This window comes from Protopterus annectens, chromosome 13.part0 (genome assembly GCF_019279795.1).
Source record: "Protopterus annectens isolate FY-2018-M chromosome 13.part0, PAN1.0, whole genome shotgun sequence".
NCBI lineage: Eukaryota > Metazoa > Chordata > Ceratodontiformes > Protopteridae > Protopterus > Protopterus annectens.
Genome location: NC_056747.1, coordinates 348,191,652 through 348,210,272, shown reverse-complemented (window position 1 = coordinate 348,210,272; position 18,621 = coordinate 348,191,652). Strand labels below are relative to the sequence as shown.

General features: G+C 43.0%; 1 protein-coding gene across 1 annotated transcript in view; it reads right to left on the bottom strand.

The window, feature by feature from the left end:
- Positions 1 to 18,621, bottom strand: part of MED12 (mediator complex subunit 12) — a 4,088,267-nt gene that overhangs the window by 1,001,730 nt on the left and 3,067,916 nt on the right. The window contains exon 30 of the mRNA XM_044054827.1: positions 5,346 to 5,507. Coding sequence (XP_043910762.1) covers positions 5,346 to 5,507 — 162 coding nt within the window. The remainder of the gene's footprint in view (positions 1 to 5,345; positions 5,508 to 18,621) is intronic.

Sequence of the window (18,621 nt, the reverse complement as noted above, 5' to 3'; positions counted from 1 at the left end):
AAACCAGACAACAATCACGCATACATGCCAAACTATATACATAATTACATATATACAAACATACCAAGGGTATGATAGTAACACCAACACTGCAACAGCAGAAGGAGAATACTCCAGACCAGGCACCAAATCGAACGTTCTTCCTAAGGGTGGGAAGGGTGGGAGTGTAATAACCAAGGCGAGATGAACACTCCACATGGAACGTTATGGTAAGGACATAACTTCTTTATGTGAGAGTGTTCAATCTCGCCTTTGTTCTTACACATGGGTAGCGTCCCTAGCTCCATGATCCTGAGGAACTCAAGGGAGAACGTTCTTGAGCACAGTGGAACCAAAGGTTGCCCTATCCCTAGAAACCCTGTCCACTTTGTAATGAGAAATAAATGTATGTGGTTTAGCCCAAGTAGCAGCCGCACAAATGATGTCTAAAGGTAAACGAGCTGCATGAGCCAAAGATGTAGAAATTGATCTGGTAGAATGTCCTCTGGGTTTTGCTGATAATGTTTGATCACAATTCTCATAAACATAAATGATACAATCAGTTAGCCACTTAGAAAGAGTTCGTTTCGTAACTGCAAGACCCTTTCTGCTGTCAGCAAAAGCTATAAATAGCTGATCAGATTTCCTGTGATCTTTTGTTCTATCCAAATAAAATCTGAGTTGTCTATGGACGTCCAGTTTGTGCAACATATACTCTAATTTATTAGAGTGGTCTTTAAAGAAGGTGGGTAATTCAATGGACTGATTAATATTACTAGTAGAACAAACTTTGGGAAGAAAGGATGGATTAGTGCGTAGGGATACTCTGTCAGAATGAAAAATTAAATAGGGATGTTTGACCAAAAGGGCCTGCAGCTCAGACACCGGTCTAGCCGATGTAATAGCCACTAGAAATAATGTTTTCCATGACAAAAATTTCAAAGTGCAACTTGAAGCTGGTTCAAAGGGTGGTAGCATCAATTTAGAGAGCAATAAATTTAAATTCCATGGTGATGTCGGACTTCTGACTGGTGGTCTGATATGAAAGGAACCTTTTAAAAAGGCTTTACAGAGTCTGTGAGCCATAATAGGTGCACCACTTTCTTCTATATGATAGCTAGAAATGGCAGCCAACTGTACTCTTAAGGTAGCCGGAGAAGCTCCTTCCTGAAATAATTCGGCTAGAAATTCTAAGACCTTATTCAACGGAGCTGTAACAGGGTCCAACTGATGTGACTCCGCCCAGAAGACAAAACGTTTCCATTTACTAGTATAAGTCTTTGTAGTGGAAACTTATGAGAAGCTACCAAAATATCTTGAACCGCCGATGTAAGGGGAACTGACCTGGCTAAAAAGGGAAGCGGAGCAGCCAAGCTGCTAGATGGAGAGATTCCAGGGATGGGTGAGGAACTCCTGACGAGTGAGTCAGTAGATCTGGCTCTGGGTCCAGCATCCAAGGTCCCCGAATGCGGTGATGCAAGAGAAAGGGGAACCAAATTTGACGAGGCCAGAACGGAGCAATGAGAATTATAGTCCTCTGAAGGTTGTTTGCTTTCTGCAGAAACTTTGCAATCAGGGGAAATGGAGGAAAAGCATATAGGAGACCCGGGGGCCAATCGTGCACCAGCGTCCCTTGGGACTTCCCTGGAGGGTAATAGGGCAAAGTAGCTCCTGCATTTGGCGTTCATTGGAGACGCAAACAGATCGCAGGTAGGCTGGCCCCATTTGCGAAAAATCTTTTCCGCAACTGACTGTTTGAGGACCACTCGTGAGGCAATAGTATTGCCCTGCTCAGCCTGTCGGCTATGGCGTTGGATGACCCGGGATGTGCGTTGCGATCAGAAAGCGACGGTGGACTCTGCCCATTGCCAAATTCTCATGGCCTCTCTGCATAGTTGGTAGGACCTGGTTCCCCTTGCTTGTTTATGTACCAGACTACGGACATGTTGTCTGTCTGAACTGCAATGGTCCCTGGAGGAAGAAGGGGAGCAAAGTGTTGCAACGCCAAAACACTGCCCTCAACTCCAGAACATTGATGTGCAGATTGTACTCCAGATTGGTCCATTCGCCTTGGACTGTCTGTCCCTGAAAGATGCCCCCCCACCCTATCAGGGAAGCGTCCGTGGTTATCGTCGCTGACGGTGTGGGTAGCACAAATGGTCTTCCGCCGGATAGGTTGCAAGTCTGTAACCACCACATTAGGTGTGATTTGCATGTTTTCGTTATCAAAATTTCGTGAGTCAGTGGTAGTCGTTGGAATGACCATTGTGCAAATAGAAGCCATTGTAGCACTCTCATGTGCAGTCTTCCCAATGGTATTGCTATGAGAGAAGCTGCCATGAGACCCAAAACTTTCAGAACAATTTTGCTGGGGATTTTCTGGACGACAGCAGAAGGGAAATGTTGAATTGAAGCTAGTATTCTTTCTGTCGGAAGTTTTAGAACTAACTGACGCGTATCCAATTCCGCTCCTATAAATAAGATATGCTGTGATGGCTGTAGCAAAGATTTTGAAATTTACTGAAATGCCAAGGTGTGTACAAAGTTGTAGGAGTAATCCCTGGCTTGTATCAGTTGACGCCTGGTGGTGGCAGACAGGAGCCAGTCGTCCAGATACGGAAACACCTGGAATCCTAGGCGCCTCAGATGAGACGCTACCACTGCCATGCATTTGGTGAAGACCCTGGGGCTGTGGTCAGGCCAAAGGGCAGGGCTCGAAACTGATAGTGACTGGCTCCCAGCCGAAGCGCAAGTGATCTCTGGGCGCCCTGGCCATTTTGATGTGGTAGTATCGTCCTTCAGATCTATTGAGCACATCCAGTCGTCCTTCTGTAAGAATGGAAGGATCGATTGAAGCGTGACCATTCGGAACTTTTCCTTCTTGACAAAGGTGTTGAGATGACTTAGGTCCAGAATTGGCCTCCAGTCCCCTGTTTTCTTTGGAACTAAAAAGAACCTTGAGTAAGTTCGAATCCTATTTGGTCCGCTGGGACTGGTTGGATGACTCTTTTTCTTAGCAGCTTTGAAATTTCTGTAGCTGCTGGGTCTCGCAGATGGGGTGGTACATCTGGGAGTTTTTTCTTTGGAATGGGGGTGGATAGAAATGGGATTTTGTAACCTCTGGTAACAACACTTTTTACCCAATTGTCTGAAGAAAGGTTTTGCCAGGCCTGAGGGTATAAAGCTAAGCGACCCCCGACTGCCTCCAGAGCAGGGCAGTCGGGCCTCCTCTCAGGAGTGCTGAAAAGGTTTGCCAGGGAGGTTATCCCTGTCACCTTGGTTTTGCGGACCCCCTCTGCCGCCTCCTCTGCCTCTAGAGGGGGCATCACCCTGTGTGTTTGGAAAAGATCCTTGAGGTTTTCGAAACCACATTTTCCCACCACGTTGCCCTTTGGGGTACGGTCTGGAAGGGGTGGAAAAACGGACTCCGACAGCAGACAGAGTCTTTCCCTCCTGTTCACACCGGGTAAGGGTCTCCTTTACTTTAGGGCCAAAAAGTGTGGCTCCATCAAAAGGGGCGTTAGTAAAGGAAGACTTGAAGGCTTCCGCAAACGAACATAAGCGCATCCAGGATTGCCTACGAAGAGCAATCGCTGAAGCCGCTGCCCTACTCGATCCTTCGGCTGCATAGGATATCAGCCTCATGGATGAGTTCACAATGGACGTAAGGGTGTTGAGATGCGCTGTAACTTTCTCTGAGACAGCGGCATCTGTAGCACCCTGGAGGGTATCTCCCAACTCTTTGACTAGATCCCTCTGTAAACGTGTAAAATGGGTCAAATAGTTCAGGGAACGCATAGAGAAAGCCGCTGAACTGAAAATGCGCTTCCCATATCTGTCCATGGTCCTAGAATCTTTGTTAGGCGGATGGACAGATGAGGAAGACTCCGACATCTCCTTTTTCGTGGCCGCTGCCACCACCATGGCGTCTACTGGAACTCCTTTGGTAAGGTAAGCTTTGTCCTGTGGTGCCGTGATGTACTTATTTGGCTTCCTAGGGACAGGTTCCACCGTGTCAGGAGTCTCCCACGCCCTTCGAGCAATTAATTCCATTAACTCATCAAAGGCGGAGTGACCCAGGAGGAGGAAGGGCGGGCACCAAATGCCTTCAGCAAAACTGACTCATCCTCAGAAGGGGGGAGGGCTTGCCAGTCACCTCTCTGTTTAAGGATCTCCAAGATGTCAGAAAAAGAGACATCCTCTGAAGGTGACTTAGGGGACCCTTCTGACTCATCTAAGTCAGTATCAGATGTCAAGGATTCTTGTGGAGAATCCAAGTGTCTCCTCTTACACAGTCTTTTCCTAGGAACTTCTTCGTGGGGAGCATCCGAAGAAGCCTCCGAGGAAGAGGGGCACCCTCCAGGGGTGGCTGAGACACTGGTGCCCGACGCTTGGACGTGGCCGTGGGTGCAGAGGAGGATAACGGTCCTTTGTGGGGAGGAGAAGCTGTACCTGCTGATGTGGTTGTCTGGGTAGACAACACCTTCCCCATGAGGTCGAAGGCCCCCGGGTCCCGAGTCGAGGTATCTCCCGGTTCGAAGAAATGGGAAGAATCCCGAAACAGGAACCGAAGGCACCGACCCCGAGGACGGAACCGAATCGATCCGTGCCGAGGCCCCGAGAGGGAGAGTCGGAACCGAAACATCGGTCCGACTCTCGGTCCCGGAACCAAGGACAGATCTTCGGGCCCGAGACTCCGGTACCGGATCGGATGGAGTCGAGGTAAACGGTGCCGACCGAGAAAAAGACGGTTCTGGCACCGAGGGCTCCACAATCATCAGGTCAGCTTCTTCCGGCTCCGAAGACTGAACAGGTCTCGGAGGAGGAACAGATGGAGATAGAGCAAAACTACAAAGTTTTAGTCACAAGTCCAAGAAGGGGTAGGCCCCGAAAAACTCTAACTCGAGAGTTAACAAGTTAACTTATTCTAAGTATAGAGAATTCCTGACACTCACACACCTACTCTTACTTAGTAACTAGAATTTAAAGAAACTTTCTGAAAATTAGTACAGAATAGATAAAAAATCTTATCTGAACAGCCCCGAGCTAGTCTCCAGCGATGCGTACTGCAGCAGCGGCAAACTAGATCTGAGGTAAAGGCAGAGGGGGATTGTGGGTATTAGATGTCCTCGAGCTTCTTCTCGATGCAGAGCTTGCAGTCGGCCGGCACGGAGCCAAGGATCGGCTCCGAACCCATGTGTAATAACCAAGGCGAGATTGAACACTCTCACATCTTAAATGCAGCACTTAAATTTAGAAATTCATCAACTGAACAAGGTGTTAACTAATCGCACTCCAATTTTTAGAACAAAAGTATTAAAAAAGTTGCTGTGTAATGAGATACCAAGTTTAACCAAAATGAAAACCTTTTCTGCTTCTGCCGGTCTCTTTCTTTTCGGGAAGATGAACCCAAATGCTGCCCTTTCTCCAGCTCTTCTCCTGCAGCCTTGAGGACATGACCTTGCACAGATGTTGGCAGTTTGGCTATCAAAGGAGCTACCAGCCATACACCAGACCTTTCTGAAGAGCTGAAAATAATGCAAAATAGTGATTACAGCATACAATGACTGATGAAACTCTTGAAAAAATATGAAATAATTTAACCTATGTAGTTTGGAAGAGGCTCTCACCACAAAACTGCATTTTTGGCAGCAATACATTCAGCAGATCATTGTTCTATGAAACAATCTAAAGTCAACTTTTTTTTAGCTAATATCTTCAACACTATTTAAAGGCCCTCTCCACCTTCCCCAATAAAACATCATCAGACGAATGCAGGCATGGCCATAATGGAAGCAGTGATCCCCCTTCTCATTACTTTGCCACCACAAGTACAGGATAGCTTAATGTATAGGGATCTACTCTGCAAGACTGATGCATAAACGCATTAAACAAGCTGGGGCATAACGCATCAAATGCATGAAAGCCCAAATATGATTACATTTGAAGAATGATATAAAGAATACAGAATGAAGCAGCAACACCATAATGAACTGCATAAATGGCTATAATCAATGTTTAGTACAAAGGCACCACTGGATAATGAGGCTAAGTTCGAAACCTTTTATTAACACACGTTAAGCGCTTTCATCCAACCTCTGTTGGACTTCTTCAGAACAACACATGAAAGAAACTCGACCTTTTTACATATACCTTAAAACCTGTTAAATTAAATAATTAATTATCAATAGACAATTAACCCATGAGTAATCCCATTCACTTACCCCAACCATAAAACACCATTTGAATACATATTAAAACCCTAATAAATACAAACCAAATAAAAATACTAAATAATCCATAAAGTCATTTTGGTGTTAATCTAAAATATACTTTAATCTCAGTATAGCTGTTACACTAACATTGTTATTAATACCCGAAAAAGTGGTGGCATCTAGCTTCAATTGCCACCTCAATTCATGAATATCTAAATCTAGGTCCAGAACCCTGCCTGTTCTTGGTCAATTGCTGTAAATCTACAAATTTAAATCTATGACCTGGATTTTTAGATTTATGCCTTGCCAATGCATTAGTAATCTTCACATTTTTGATGTCTAAAATAGGTTCCCTGATTCCATCTTTAAAATGCCTACTAGTCTTACTGACAGAAGGCTGAACAAAACTCACATTTGGCCATATATACTAGGTTCGTACTGTTACAATTAAAATGTCCATGAAAATGGAATGTTCTTATATTATGTGTTTTTTCACCAGACTCAAAAATGTGTGTACATACATTACATCTGCCACACTTGAAATTACCAAGTGCTCTACTGCACTGGTAAGAATCAATAAGAGCCCCCAATTCCAAAATCTCCTTAAACGATCTCTCTCTTCTGAAAACTAACCTGGGGGGGTCCCCCATCTTGTCCATAAAGGAACTGTCACAGCATGTAACAATCTCCAGTTCTTTTGAATGATGTGACTGACCCATTCAACATCCTGATTAAAAGTAGTGATAAACAGTAACCCATCACCCATCTTTCTTAAACCTAAGTTGCCACGTCTTGGCCTGTTAGAACCTTCTGCCATATTAGAATCCAAGGTTCCTCTAAGTATAGGCTTATACATGCCCCCCACTCTTTTGGCTCTAACCTCCTTTTCCAAAATCCTGCACAGGGCTTCAGGGTATCCCTTTTGATAAATAACGCCGTAATAAAATCAAGCTCCAACAAAAAGTCATGATCTCTCGTGACCATTCTGGCAGCCCTTACAAACTGTCCCTTGACAATAGACATTTTCTGATGGTAAGGGTGCCAACTACAAAATTCCAGATAGGAGTTAGAAAATGTGGGTTTTCTGTAAATATTAGCTCTCGGGGTGTTACGGCCACTATCAGTGGTCAACAAGACATCCAAGTATGACACCCTATCTCTACTATACTTGTGTGTGAACTTAAAATTAAACTGTATGATTAATATATTGAAGGACTTTTTTTTTTCAACATTTCTTCTTGTCCATCCCAAACAAATATGTCATCCAAAAATCTGGTGTAGTGTTTAATACATGCCCAGAATTCACTGGGAAAAATAAATTCCTGCTCCCAGTTGGACATAAAATTGGCATATATAGGGGCACATACCACTCCCATAGCCAAATGGTCTTCATAGTAGTTGCACTGGTGTAGTTGGCAATGTGGTTTCTATGACCACCGGCACTGGGGATTGGAGAAATAGTAAATTTGACTTTCAAACCAGGGCAGGCGGAGTGACCAATCAACAGACTGCTGTGCATCAGTCCTTATTAGATAGGATTATGTCCTTTGAAAAGAGACTGTTCCTTTTAAAGAAGTTGCAAATTGAGAATGGTTATTTAGAAAGAAATATTGAACTGGGGCAGGTACCAAGGGGCTTATGGTGCTGGGAAGTATCCTAATGGTGTAGAAAGTAACGAAGATATGCTCACTGAGGTTCACCGGCTTTTTGACCAGACAGGTACTGAGCTTATTAAAATAATGACAAAATACAACAGCCGCTGAACTGACCAGCTTTTGGGTGAGTTGGAAAAAGAAAACAAACTGATTACTAAGGACTTACTGTTTGAACATTACCAGACTAATTATTGTAACATTTTCGCTGGTATTGATGCAAGCTGTAATAGTATTTTCCAAAGAAAGGTTAATAAATTGAAAAGGGATACAAGGAAGTATACCAATAACCAGGTATATCTGCTGTCCATTGGTAACATTGGTAACCAAGTGTCTCCAGCCAATCAGCATTCTGAAGAGAACCAGGAAGTGACATCTCAACAGAGGGTTTTTCAGTTGGTTCAATCAGCATTCCCTTTAGAGAAGGTCTGAGATGATCCAAACGCTTAAGGAACAGAGAACCGAGGTCAACATCACAATAAGATCCCGACCAAAGATACAAGGAGCAGGGAGCAAGGCCGAAGACCCGGTACAATCAGTGGAATTATCAGAAATGTCATTAACGGACTTTTCCATGGGGTCGCTTGGACAGGTATTTATATGGACAATGATGTATGTTTTAATTCTGAAGCTTCATCTACTGTTGTTCACCCTTGTGAAACATGCCAGCAAGTCAACTTTGTTAGTGGTGCACTCGATTCATTAGATGGTAGGCTGGTGACTATGGAGCCTGCCATGGAGAGTGAACCGAAAAGTTTCTGATGTACCTGTGAGTGGCTATAAACAGGCAAATACAATTTTAATTGAGAATGGGCAAAATGGTCTTGATTTGCTGTCTAATGCCACTTCTGAATGTAGTGATACAGGTGGTGACAGTGGTTTGTCTATTTTTTTAATCAAGTATTTTTTCAACCGATATTCTTTTGCCAAATGATTTAAACAATAATGGGCGGGCTAATTTTGAGCCGTCCCTGGACAATGGGGTCCGCAATTTCTAATGTTTCAGACTTGGACAAACACTGATATTTCCATGGACAATGGACAAATTGACTGACATTTTATATAATGCTATGTTTGATCTCTTTGACATGTGTTGTCATTGGTCCAGACAATATTGTTAATGCAGCTGGTGATTATAACATTTATAAATATTCTAAAAATTTTATTAGTGTAGCACATGCTGATTTGTTATCCAAGGGTTTCACATTTGTGCCATGTAGGTGTGGTGATTTATCTAACCTTTTAATAGATTTAAAACTTTTCACTCGCAAAGTGAATTTAAAAGTGTGGTTTAATGGGGGTTGTGATGAACAAGGGAACGAGCTAAAAAGACCCAGTTATTTCAATCCCCCCCTTAAGAGTTGTGTAGGGACATAGGAGAAAATGTGTGAGACTGACATCAGGGATGGTTATAAGGATAAATCCCATAGGATGTCTTGTAATTTGTCCTTAAGTGAGAAAACCAGTTTGAGGGAATTGGCGACAGATACCAATATTCGGATAATGAAACCGGATAAAGGTAGTGGGGCAGTTATCCTTGATAGGTGTGACTATTCGGATAAGATGACAGCCTTATTGACTGAGGACACTTATTGTGAGAGAAATCTTTATGAAATTCATATAGCCTATAGGAGGGCTGGATCTTTTAATAGAGGATATGGTACACCAAGGACAAATTAATGAGAAGGAATATCGATTTCTAAGGAATGATTATCCAGTAATACCAAACATTTTTTGGTATTCCCAAAATCTACAAAGGCCTAGACTCTTCAAAGTTTAGGCCTACTGTGGATGGTAAAAGGGCAAAAACTTGCTTTTTAAGTATTTGGATAATTTGCAAAAGGGGTTAGGAACATTTTCTTATACTACCAAGGAATTGTGGAAATTTGTGGACCAACTGAATGGGGTTACTATCACTGAATACACCTTTTTAGTTACTATAGATGTTTGTAATCTTTTTTCAGTGATACCCCATAGTGTTGGGCTAGAAAGGCCGGGAGTACAGCTTGGGAAGACTCACCTTTTTAATCAAGACGAAATTCATGTTTTTACCACCTTGATGGAGGCAGTTTTAACAAACAACTTCTTGCATTTTGAAGGACAATATTACAAGCAGGCGAGTGGTGTGGCTATGGGGGCGGCATGTGCCCCTATATATGCCAATTTTATGTCCCACTGAGAGCAGGAATTTAATTTTTTCCAGTGAATTCTGGACATGTATTAAACACTACACCAGATTTTTGGATGACATTTTTGTTGTTTGGGATGGACAAGAAGACATGTTAAAAAATGTCCTTCAATATATTAATCATACAGTTTAATTTTTTAAGTTCACAGGTATAGTAGAGATAGGATGCCATATTTGGATGTCCTGTTGACCATTGATAGTGGCAGTAAAGTACAGCTGTGTACCTACCATAAATGTAGATGTTTGAGTGTATTCACTGTTGCAGTCATTACAATTGGGTTATCCTGCTGGCAGGCTACCCGCAGTCGGCCTGAATTCCAAAGTCCTGGTCCGGCGTTGGTCGCTGTCGTCTCCTCTCCGTCAGTGTGCCAGGGGTATAAAAGATGCAGCAGACGCCATTTTCTTCAGTTTTTCTTGCCCCAGATGTCAGGTGCCCCCAAAAGGGTAGGCTAATTTATGCCAATAAACATGCATGCAGTAAAGTAAAACTCTACCTTCATCTATAAGCAAATACACCACATAGGTTGTATAGAATAGAGAAGTACAGATAAGGCCCAGCAAAGGAAAGGGGGATGGTGGGTAACCTGTACTGCAACAGTGAATACACTTGAACATCTACATTTATGGTAGGTACACAACTGTACTATGCTCATCGTGTTTCACTGTTGCAGTCATTACAACTGGGTAGAATCCCAAAGCTAAGGTTGGGCAGCTGGGGCTAAATAGGATTAGGAGAGGTTATGAGGCCCTGCAGAACTGCAGTGGCAAAGCTTGCTCTAGATTTAGAGTAGAGAGGTAAGTGATAGTGCTTTGTAAAAGTATGCACTGAACTCCAAGTTGCAACCTCCAAGATGTCTTTGGTTGGTACTCCTCTGAGGAAGGCTTCTGAAGTGGCTGCTGCTCTGGTTGAATGTGGTCTAATGCCCTTAGGCACTGATTTGCCATGCTGTGAATAGCAGAAATGAATGCAGTGGCCTATCCATTTTGAAATAGTCTGTTTTGAGATAGTCTTTCCTTGTGATCCTGCAGCATATGCCACTAGAAGTTGCTCAGTCTTGTCTGAAAGCTTTGGTTCTGTCCAAGTAGAAGTGTAGCTGCCTGTGAATGTCCAAAGAATGCAGAAGTCTTTCACCCTTATTCTCTGGGTTTGGCTAAAAGGTAGGCAAATTAATTGTTTGATTCAGGGCCACACTGGACACTACCTTAAGCATAAATGTCGGGTTTGTCCTCAGAGAAACCCCGTCCTGATGGAAAATGATAAAGGGTTCCACAGCCATGAGTGCCTGTAACTCTGAGACTCGTCTTGCAGAGGTTATTGCTAGGAGCAAAGCTGTTTTCCAAGATAAGAATTTTATATCAGCTGTAGAAGCTGGCTCAAAAGGAGGCAGTGTGGGTTTTTCCAAGACATAATTTAGGTCTCATGAAGCTATTGGCGCTCTCCTTGGAGGTCTTATGTTTTTGTCCCCTCTGAGGTACTGCCTTAGTAATGGATGAGAAAATAGAGATGGTTCTGTATTGTAGTGAGCTGAAATGGCAGAGGCATGAATCTTAATTGAGGAAAAGGACAGGCCTTTGTCCAGCATCTCAGTTAAGTATTGTAAAATCTGAGGAATATTTGGTACAATTGTGTCAATTCCTTGTGCCTGGTTCCAAGCACAGAATCTCTTCCACTTTTCTGCATAAGATTTTCTGGTGCTAGGCCTCCTGGCCTCCAAAATAACATCCATCACTGCTTTAGACAGAGGTGTGTTTTGAATGGTTACATTATCCACCATGCTGCCAGGTTTAAGGTCCTGAGATGGCTGTGCAGGATCTGTTTTGTTGGGTCAATAAGTGAGGAATTTGAGGTAATGTCCAGGCTGGGCATTGAGACAAGCTCTTTAGGATTGTGTACCAATGCTGGCAGGGCCAGTCTGGGGCAATCAGTATCATTTTTGGCTTCTCTTGTCTGACCTTTAGGTGTACCTTGGGGAGGAACGGCAGTCGGGGAAAGGCGTATACTGCTAAGTTTTTCCAGCTAAAAGACAGAGCATCCACTTTCCATGCTAGCTTGTGTTAAGTCCTTGTGCAGAATTTCTGTAGTTGGCAGTTGTGAGGCTAGGCAAATAGGTCTATGTCCGGGCATCCCCAGTTCCTTGTTATCACGCTGAAGACTTGTGGATCCAATTTCCACTCGTGGGGATCCATTAAGTTTCTGCTTAGTTCATCTGCCAGAGAATTTATCCTTCCTGGCAGGTATTGTGCTTGCAGATGTACTTGGTAAGTCAATGCTGTGTCCCACAAAGTCATGGCTAGTCTGCAGAGGGGGTATGAATGTGTGCCTCCCTGCTTGTTTATGTACCACATGACTGTAGTATTGTCCGACTTTATCAATAGTTGTCCTGGATGAAGTAGATCCTTGAAGGCTGTCAGGGCATTTTGAACAGCTAGCATCTCTTTTTGACTGATATGTTGATGCATTTGGCTTGCGGACCATGTGCCCTGAATACATATTCATGCCATATGAGCCCCCCCCCAAGCATAATCTGATGCATCTGTTGTTAATGTCTGCCTGGCTGTGGGTAAAGTGAAAGGCTGTCCCTTGTTGTGGTGACAGGCCTCTGCTCACCATCGAAACTCCTGTTGCAGGCAGGGAATGAGGGTAATTATTGTTTCCAGGCTGTGGCAATGTTGAGCCCAAACACTTTTTAGATACCATTGTAGTTTCCTCATATGCAGTCTTGCATATGGAATTAGCAGAATGCAGGATGCCATGAAGCCCAAAGCCTGCAGAATTTTTCTTGCAGATAACTGGGTCTTCTTTGCCAACATTTTGAAATAAGTAGTCAGTTGTCTTTGTCTGGAGTGAGATAAGCCATCTGGGCAGCTGAATTTAAGCTTTCACCCAGGAATATGATCTCTTGTGAGGGTACTAGTGTTGATTTCTTTTCATTTACTGTGTACCCTAGGCATGTTAGTAATCTTTTTCCAAACGCCAGATGCTGTAGTAAAATGTCCTTGTTCTCTGCTAGAATAAGGCAATCTTCCAAGTAAGGATACATTTGTATTCCTCTTTGTCTGAAAAATGCAATTACTGGTGCCAAGCATTTTGTGAAGACCCTGGGCGCAGTAGATAAGCCAAAGGGCAGTGCAGAGGATTGGTAGTGCATTGAGCCAGTAATAACTCTGAGGTATCTTCTGAATGAATGTCAGATTGGGGCATGCAGGTATGCCTCTTTTAGGTCTAAAGTCACAAGCATGCCTTCTTGGCCAGCATGGGCAGAAGCTGCTGCAGAGTCAACATTTTGAATTTCGGAATATCCAGAAATATGTTTACAATAGACAGGTCCAGTACTGGTCTCCATGCATTGTCCTTTCTGGGCACCAAGAAGAGTCTTGAGTAAAATCCTAGTCTTTGCTCTTGCTGTGGCACTCGCTGAATGGCCCTCATGTCCATGAGGACTGAAACTTGTTTTTGAGCCTCTGCCCATTGATTGTGTGGCAGGTCTGGCATTCTGTTTGCCCTTGGCAGGGTGTGAAAATGGAACCTGTAGCCTTGAGAAACTATATTCAGGACCCATTTGTCCTGGGTGACCATGTGCTAGTTTTCCCCCTAAAGGGGCTGCCAGAAGATAAGTGCTTGGTGCTGGCAGGGGAAAGTCACTGAGACTGTTTCCCGTACGGCTGTGATTTATCTTCTCTGCTTTTGGAGGTAGAAGCACCCCATTTAGACCTGTATGAGCCCTGGGGCTGGGGATCTGCCTCTGGGGCATCTGTATCTGCCTCTTTGTGGCCTGACACTGGAAAGGACCAATTTTTTGCAGGCCAGTTCCTGCTAAATCTAGGAAGTTGTACCTGTAAGAAATCCTTGACTGTTTGCATATATTTAGCTTTGTCCTCCATTTTCCTCAGCACCTCTTCTGCTTTAACACCAAACAAGGTATCATGCTGTAATGGAGCATCTAATGATTGTGCTTTAACATGATCAGGCAGATTCTGTTCCTTTAACCAAGCATGCCTCCTAATGCCAGAATCTGTAACAGAAGCCCTGCAGGAGGCCTCCAGAGAATCAAAACCACATTGCAAAGTATGCTTTCCCACTTGTTCAGCTGCATGCAATAAATCCTGCATTTCTTTGTTTTTTGCACATTCAGAATTTCTCAACATTTTCTGTTTTAGTAGTGACATAAGATATTGTTGATATTTAAGCATATGAAACTGACAATTTAATGCCCTTACAGCCAAGGTAGCAGAAGTGTAAATATTTTTCCCCCATCTGTCCAGGGCCCTTGAATCCCTATCAGAGGAGATAGGGTTTTTTGCAGTGGATGCCTTGACCCCTTTGGGGCCCTGAGATATAGTTTCTGGGTCAGCAGCAGGGTTTTTATAAAGAAATTTATGTGAATCAGGAACCCTGTAGTATCTGTCTGGCTTAACAGGAGCTGGTGGTAAAGAGTCAGGAGTGAGACTGGCCTCTATAAATACATCATCTACAATGTCTAAAACAGAAGGAATAGCAAAAGGCCTGTGCTGAGGTAGTAAAAGAAAATCTCTGAGCCTTTTCTTAGATTCTGAGTAATCTTGGCTCTCCCAAGAAAAATGCTCCCTCACAGTATGCAGGGTCTCCCCAAAAGAATAATCTTCAGGAGGAGAGGCTGAAGGGATATATTCTTCAGCATCAGAATCCTCATAAGGAGGAAGAGAATATCCCTGTTCAGCAGAGGAATCAGAGGAAATGGAAACCTGATCTGAAAATTCATATTCTGTCTCTTGCCTACGTCTCTTATCTGGAGGGGGATGGGAACCCCTGATCAAAGTAATTAGGTCTTCGGCCATTTTAAGTATCTGTTTTTCAGGCATGGAGGCCTGTCCAGGGGAATGTTGTACTTGTTTCTTTGTCTTTAGAGGTGCTTTAGTCTTTGCCATTGAAGCTGAAGTCGTTTTTACATACAACTGTGAAGGCCTGAAAACACCCTCAGAAGCCAATGCCTGCTCAGCGGCTCCGGACCCATCTGAAAGAATAGTTTCCGAGGGTCGAATACCTTGAGTTTCCAGTGGCCTAGTCAGCTCCATGTGGGAGTCGGAAGCGGCCTGTGGCTCAGAGGTAGCGGGTGTAAGGGGCTGCTAAAGCGCCTCACTGAGAACCGGCGACTGGCCTAGCCGAAGCCTCATCGGTTTTGGACCTCGGATGCCTGTCCTTATCTTTGTCTTTGTGTTTTTTTATAAATTCCGGTAGTCGACTGTTCCGATGGCATTATATAATTAAATCTTCTGCCAAAATAATGAAATGCAAAATCGTACCGACGCTTAATAGTGCGTTGGTTAAATCTAGCACAAAACCGACAACTAGCAATGTTGTGGTCAGGGCCTAGGCAAGGAATACAGTAAGAATGAAAATCCTTATGATGTATTTGCTTCCCACAAGAAATACAATTATTAACTTTTTCTGACATCGGTCTGGAGCAAGAAAAAAGTTTCCCCAACAGGGTACTTAGCTTTAATGAAGACTTCGGATCTGAAATTTGAACTTGAAAATCTCAGGAGTCTGCCAACTGGCACTTGCGAACTGCTTTTGCTTCAGGCACAGCGTGGCAAGAAAGACTGAAGAAAATGGCGTTGGCTGCATCTTTTATACCCCTGGCACACGGACGCCAGGGAGGAGGCGACAGCAACTGACGCTGGACCAGGACTTTGGAATTCAGGCCGACTGCGGGTAGCCTGCTAGCAGGATAACCCAATTGTAATGACTGCAACAGTGAAACACGATGATCATCACCCAGAGAGCTAATACTTACAGAAAACCCACATTTTCTAACTCCTATCTGGAATTTTGTAGTTGGCACCCTTACCATCAGAAAAAGTCTATTGTCAAGGGACAATTTGTAAGGGCTGCCAGAATGGAGAGATCATGACTTTTTGTTGGAGCTTGATTTTATTACAGAGTTGTTAATCAAAAGGGGATACCCTGAAGCCCTGTGCAGGATTTTGGCAAAGGAGGTTAGAGCCAAAAGAGTGTGTGGGGGGCATGTATAAGCCTATACTTAGACGGACCTTGGATTCTAATATGGCAGAAGGATCTAACATGCCAAGACATGGCAATTTAGGTTTAAGAAAGATGGGTGATGGGTTACTGTTTATCACTACTTTTAATCAGGATGCTGAATGGGTCAGTCACATCATTCAAAAGAACTGGAGATTGTTACATACTGTGACAGTTCCCTTTTGGACAAGGTGGGGGGACCCCCCAGGGTAGTTTTCAGAAGAGATAGATAGTTTAAGGAGATTTTGGAATTGGGGGTTCATATTGATTCTTACCAGTGCAGTAGAGCACTTGGTAATTTAAAGTGTGGCAGATGTATGTACACACATTTTTGAGACTGGTGAAAAAACACATATTAATGCAAGAACATTCCATTTTCATGGACATTTTAATTGTAACAGTACGAACCTAGTATATATGGCCAAATGTGAGTTTTGTTCAGCCGATGTCAGTAAGACTAGTAGGCATTTTAAAGATGGAATCGGGGAACATATTTTAGACATCAAAAATGTGAAGATTACTAAAGCATTGGCAAGGCATATATCTAAAAATCCAGGTCATAGATTTAAATTTGCGGTATTACAGCAATTGACCAAGGACAGGCAGGGTTCTGGACCTAGATTTAGATATCTGTGAGTTGAGGTGGCAATTGAGGCTAGATACCACCAATTTAACGGATATTAATGACAAGGTTAGTATAACAGCTATACTGAAATTAAAGTGTATTTTAGGTTAATACCATAATGATTTTATGGATTATTTAGTATATTTATATGGTTTGCTTGTATTTATTAGTGTTTTAATATGTATTAAAATGGTGTTTTATGATTGGGGTAAGTGAATGGGATTACTCATGGGTTAATTGTTTATTGATAATTATTCAATTGTTCAATTTAACACGTTTTAAGGTCTGTATAAAAAGGTTGAGTTTCTTTCATGTGTTGTTCTGAAGTCCAGCAGAGGTTGGATGAAAGCGTTTGTGTTAATAAAAGGTTTGGAACTTAGCCTCGTCCAGTGGTGCCTTTGTACTTAAGTGGAGTGTGTTTCCTGGTTACTAAGTATAATCAATGTTTATCAAGTGTAAGACATGCACAGTACATCATGCATGGTTTGAGTGGAGCAAGCAGGCTTCAACCTTGTTTCTCAGTCCCCTCCCCCTCAATGTTTATTTTTTCCTTGCCCTGGTTCCCTATTGTGATGATGTCTGAGACCTGAGCTTGAAACTATCCCTGTATAAAGCAAACCCCTAACCAGGATGCTCAATCAGAAACACACAAAGCAGCTTCTCCAGACACTATCGCAGCCTGGGGAAGAAGGGTGAGGACTGAAATTTGAGTGGGTAACTACCCAACGTCTAAAAGGACTCCAGTAAAGGAAAGAGAAAGACCGAGTCCTGATAATATACTATGTTTCTCTAATATGGCTAATCTGAGCACCTACTAAACCCTCTTTAATCTAAGCTTCTCCACTGGTTATATTACTAAAGACTGGAAAACAACTACTGTTGTGCTGTTACACAAGGGTGGTCCATCCACAGATATTGGTAAAGTACAGTTGTGTACACTTACCATAAATGTATATGTTCGAGTGTATTCACTGTTGCAGTCATTACATTTGGGTAATCTGCTGGCAGGTTGCCCTCATTTGGCCTGAATTCCAAAGTCTTGGGTCCTGTGTCGGTTGCTGGCTCCTCTCCCATGATGTCAGGTCGTTAGGGGGTATAAAACATGCAGCCAACGCCATTTTCTTTAGTTTTTCTTGCCCCCAAAAAGGTAGCAAAAAAATATATATATATATATATATATATATATATATATATATATATATATATATATATATATATATATATATATATATATATATACATATATATACATACACACACACACATACACACACACATGCATCAGTATAAACTTTACCTTCATCTCCAAGCAAATACACCACATAGGTTGTAGAAGATAGAGAAGGAAAGATAAACTCCAGAGTGACGGTGATGGCAGGAGGGTAACCTGGACTGCAACAGTGAATACACTGGAACATCTACATTTATGGTAAGTGTACACAACTGTACTATGTTCTTCGTGCTTCACTGTTGCAGTCATTACATTTGGGTAGAATCCCAAAGCTATGGTTGGGAGGCTGGAGCTAAACAGCATTAGGTGCGGCTATAAGGCCCTGCAGAACTGCTGTGGCAAAGCCTGCCCTGGAATTAAGAGTAGAGAGGCAAATGATAATGCTTTGTAAAGGTGTGAACAGTACTCCAAGTAGCAGCCTCTAGAATGTCTTTGGTTGGTACTCCTCTGAGAAAGGCTGCTGAAGTAGCTGCAGCTCTGGTGGAATGAGGCCTAATGCCCTTGGGCACAGGTTTTCCATGGTGTAGGTAGCAGAAACGGATGCAGTGGCTTATCCACTTTGAAATTGTCTGCTTTGGAATAGCCTTTCCTTCTGATCCTGCAGCATATGCCACTAGTAATTGCTCAGTTTTTCTTAGAGCTTTAGTCCTGCTCAAGAAGAATCTTAGCTGTCTGTGTACATCCAAGGAATGCAGAATTCTCTCCCCCTTGT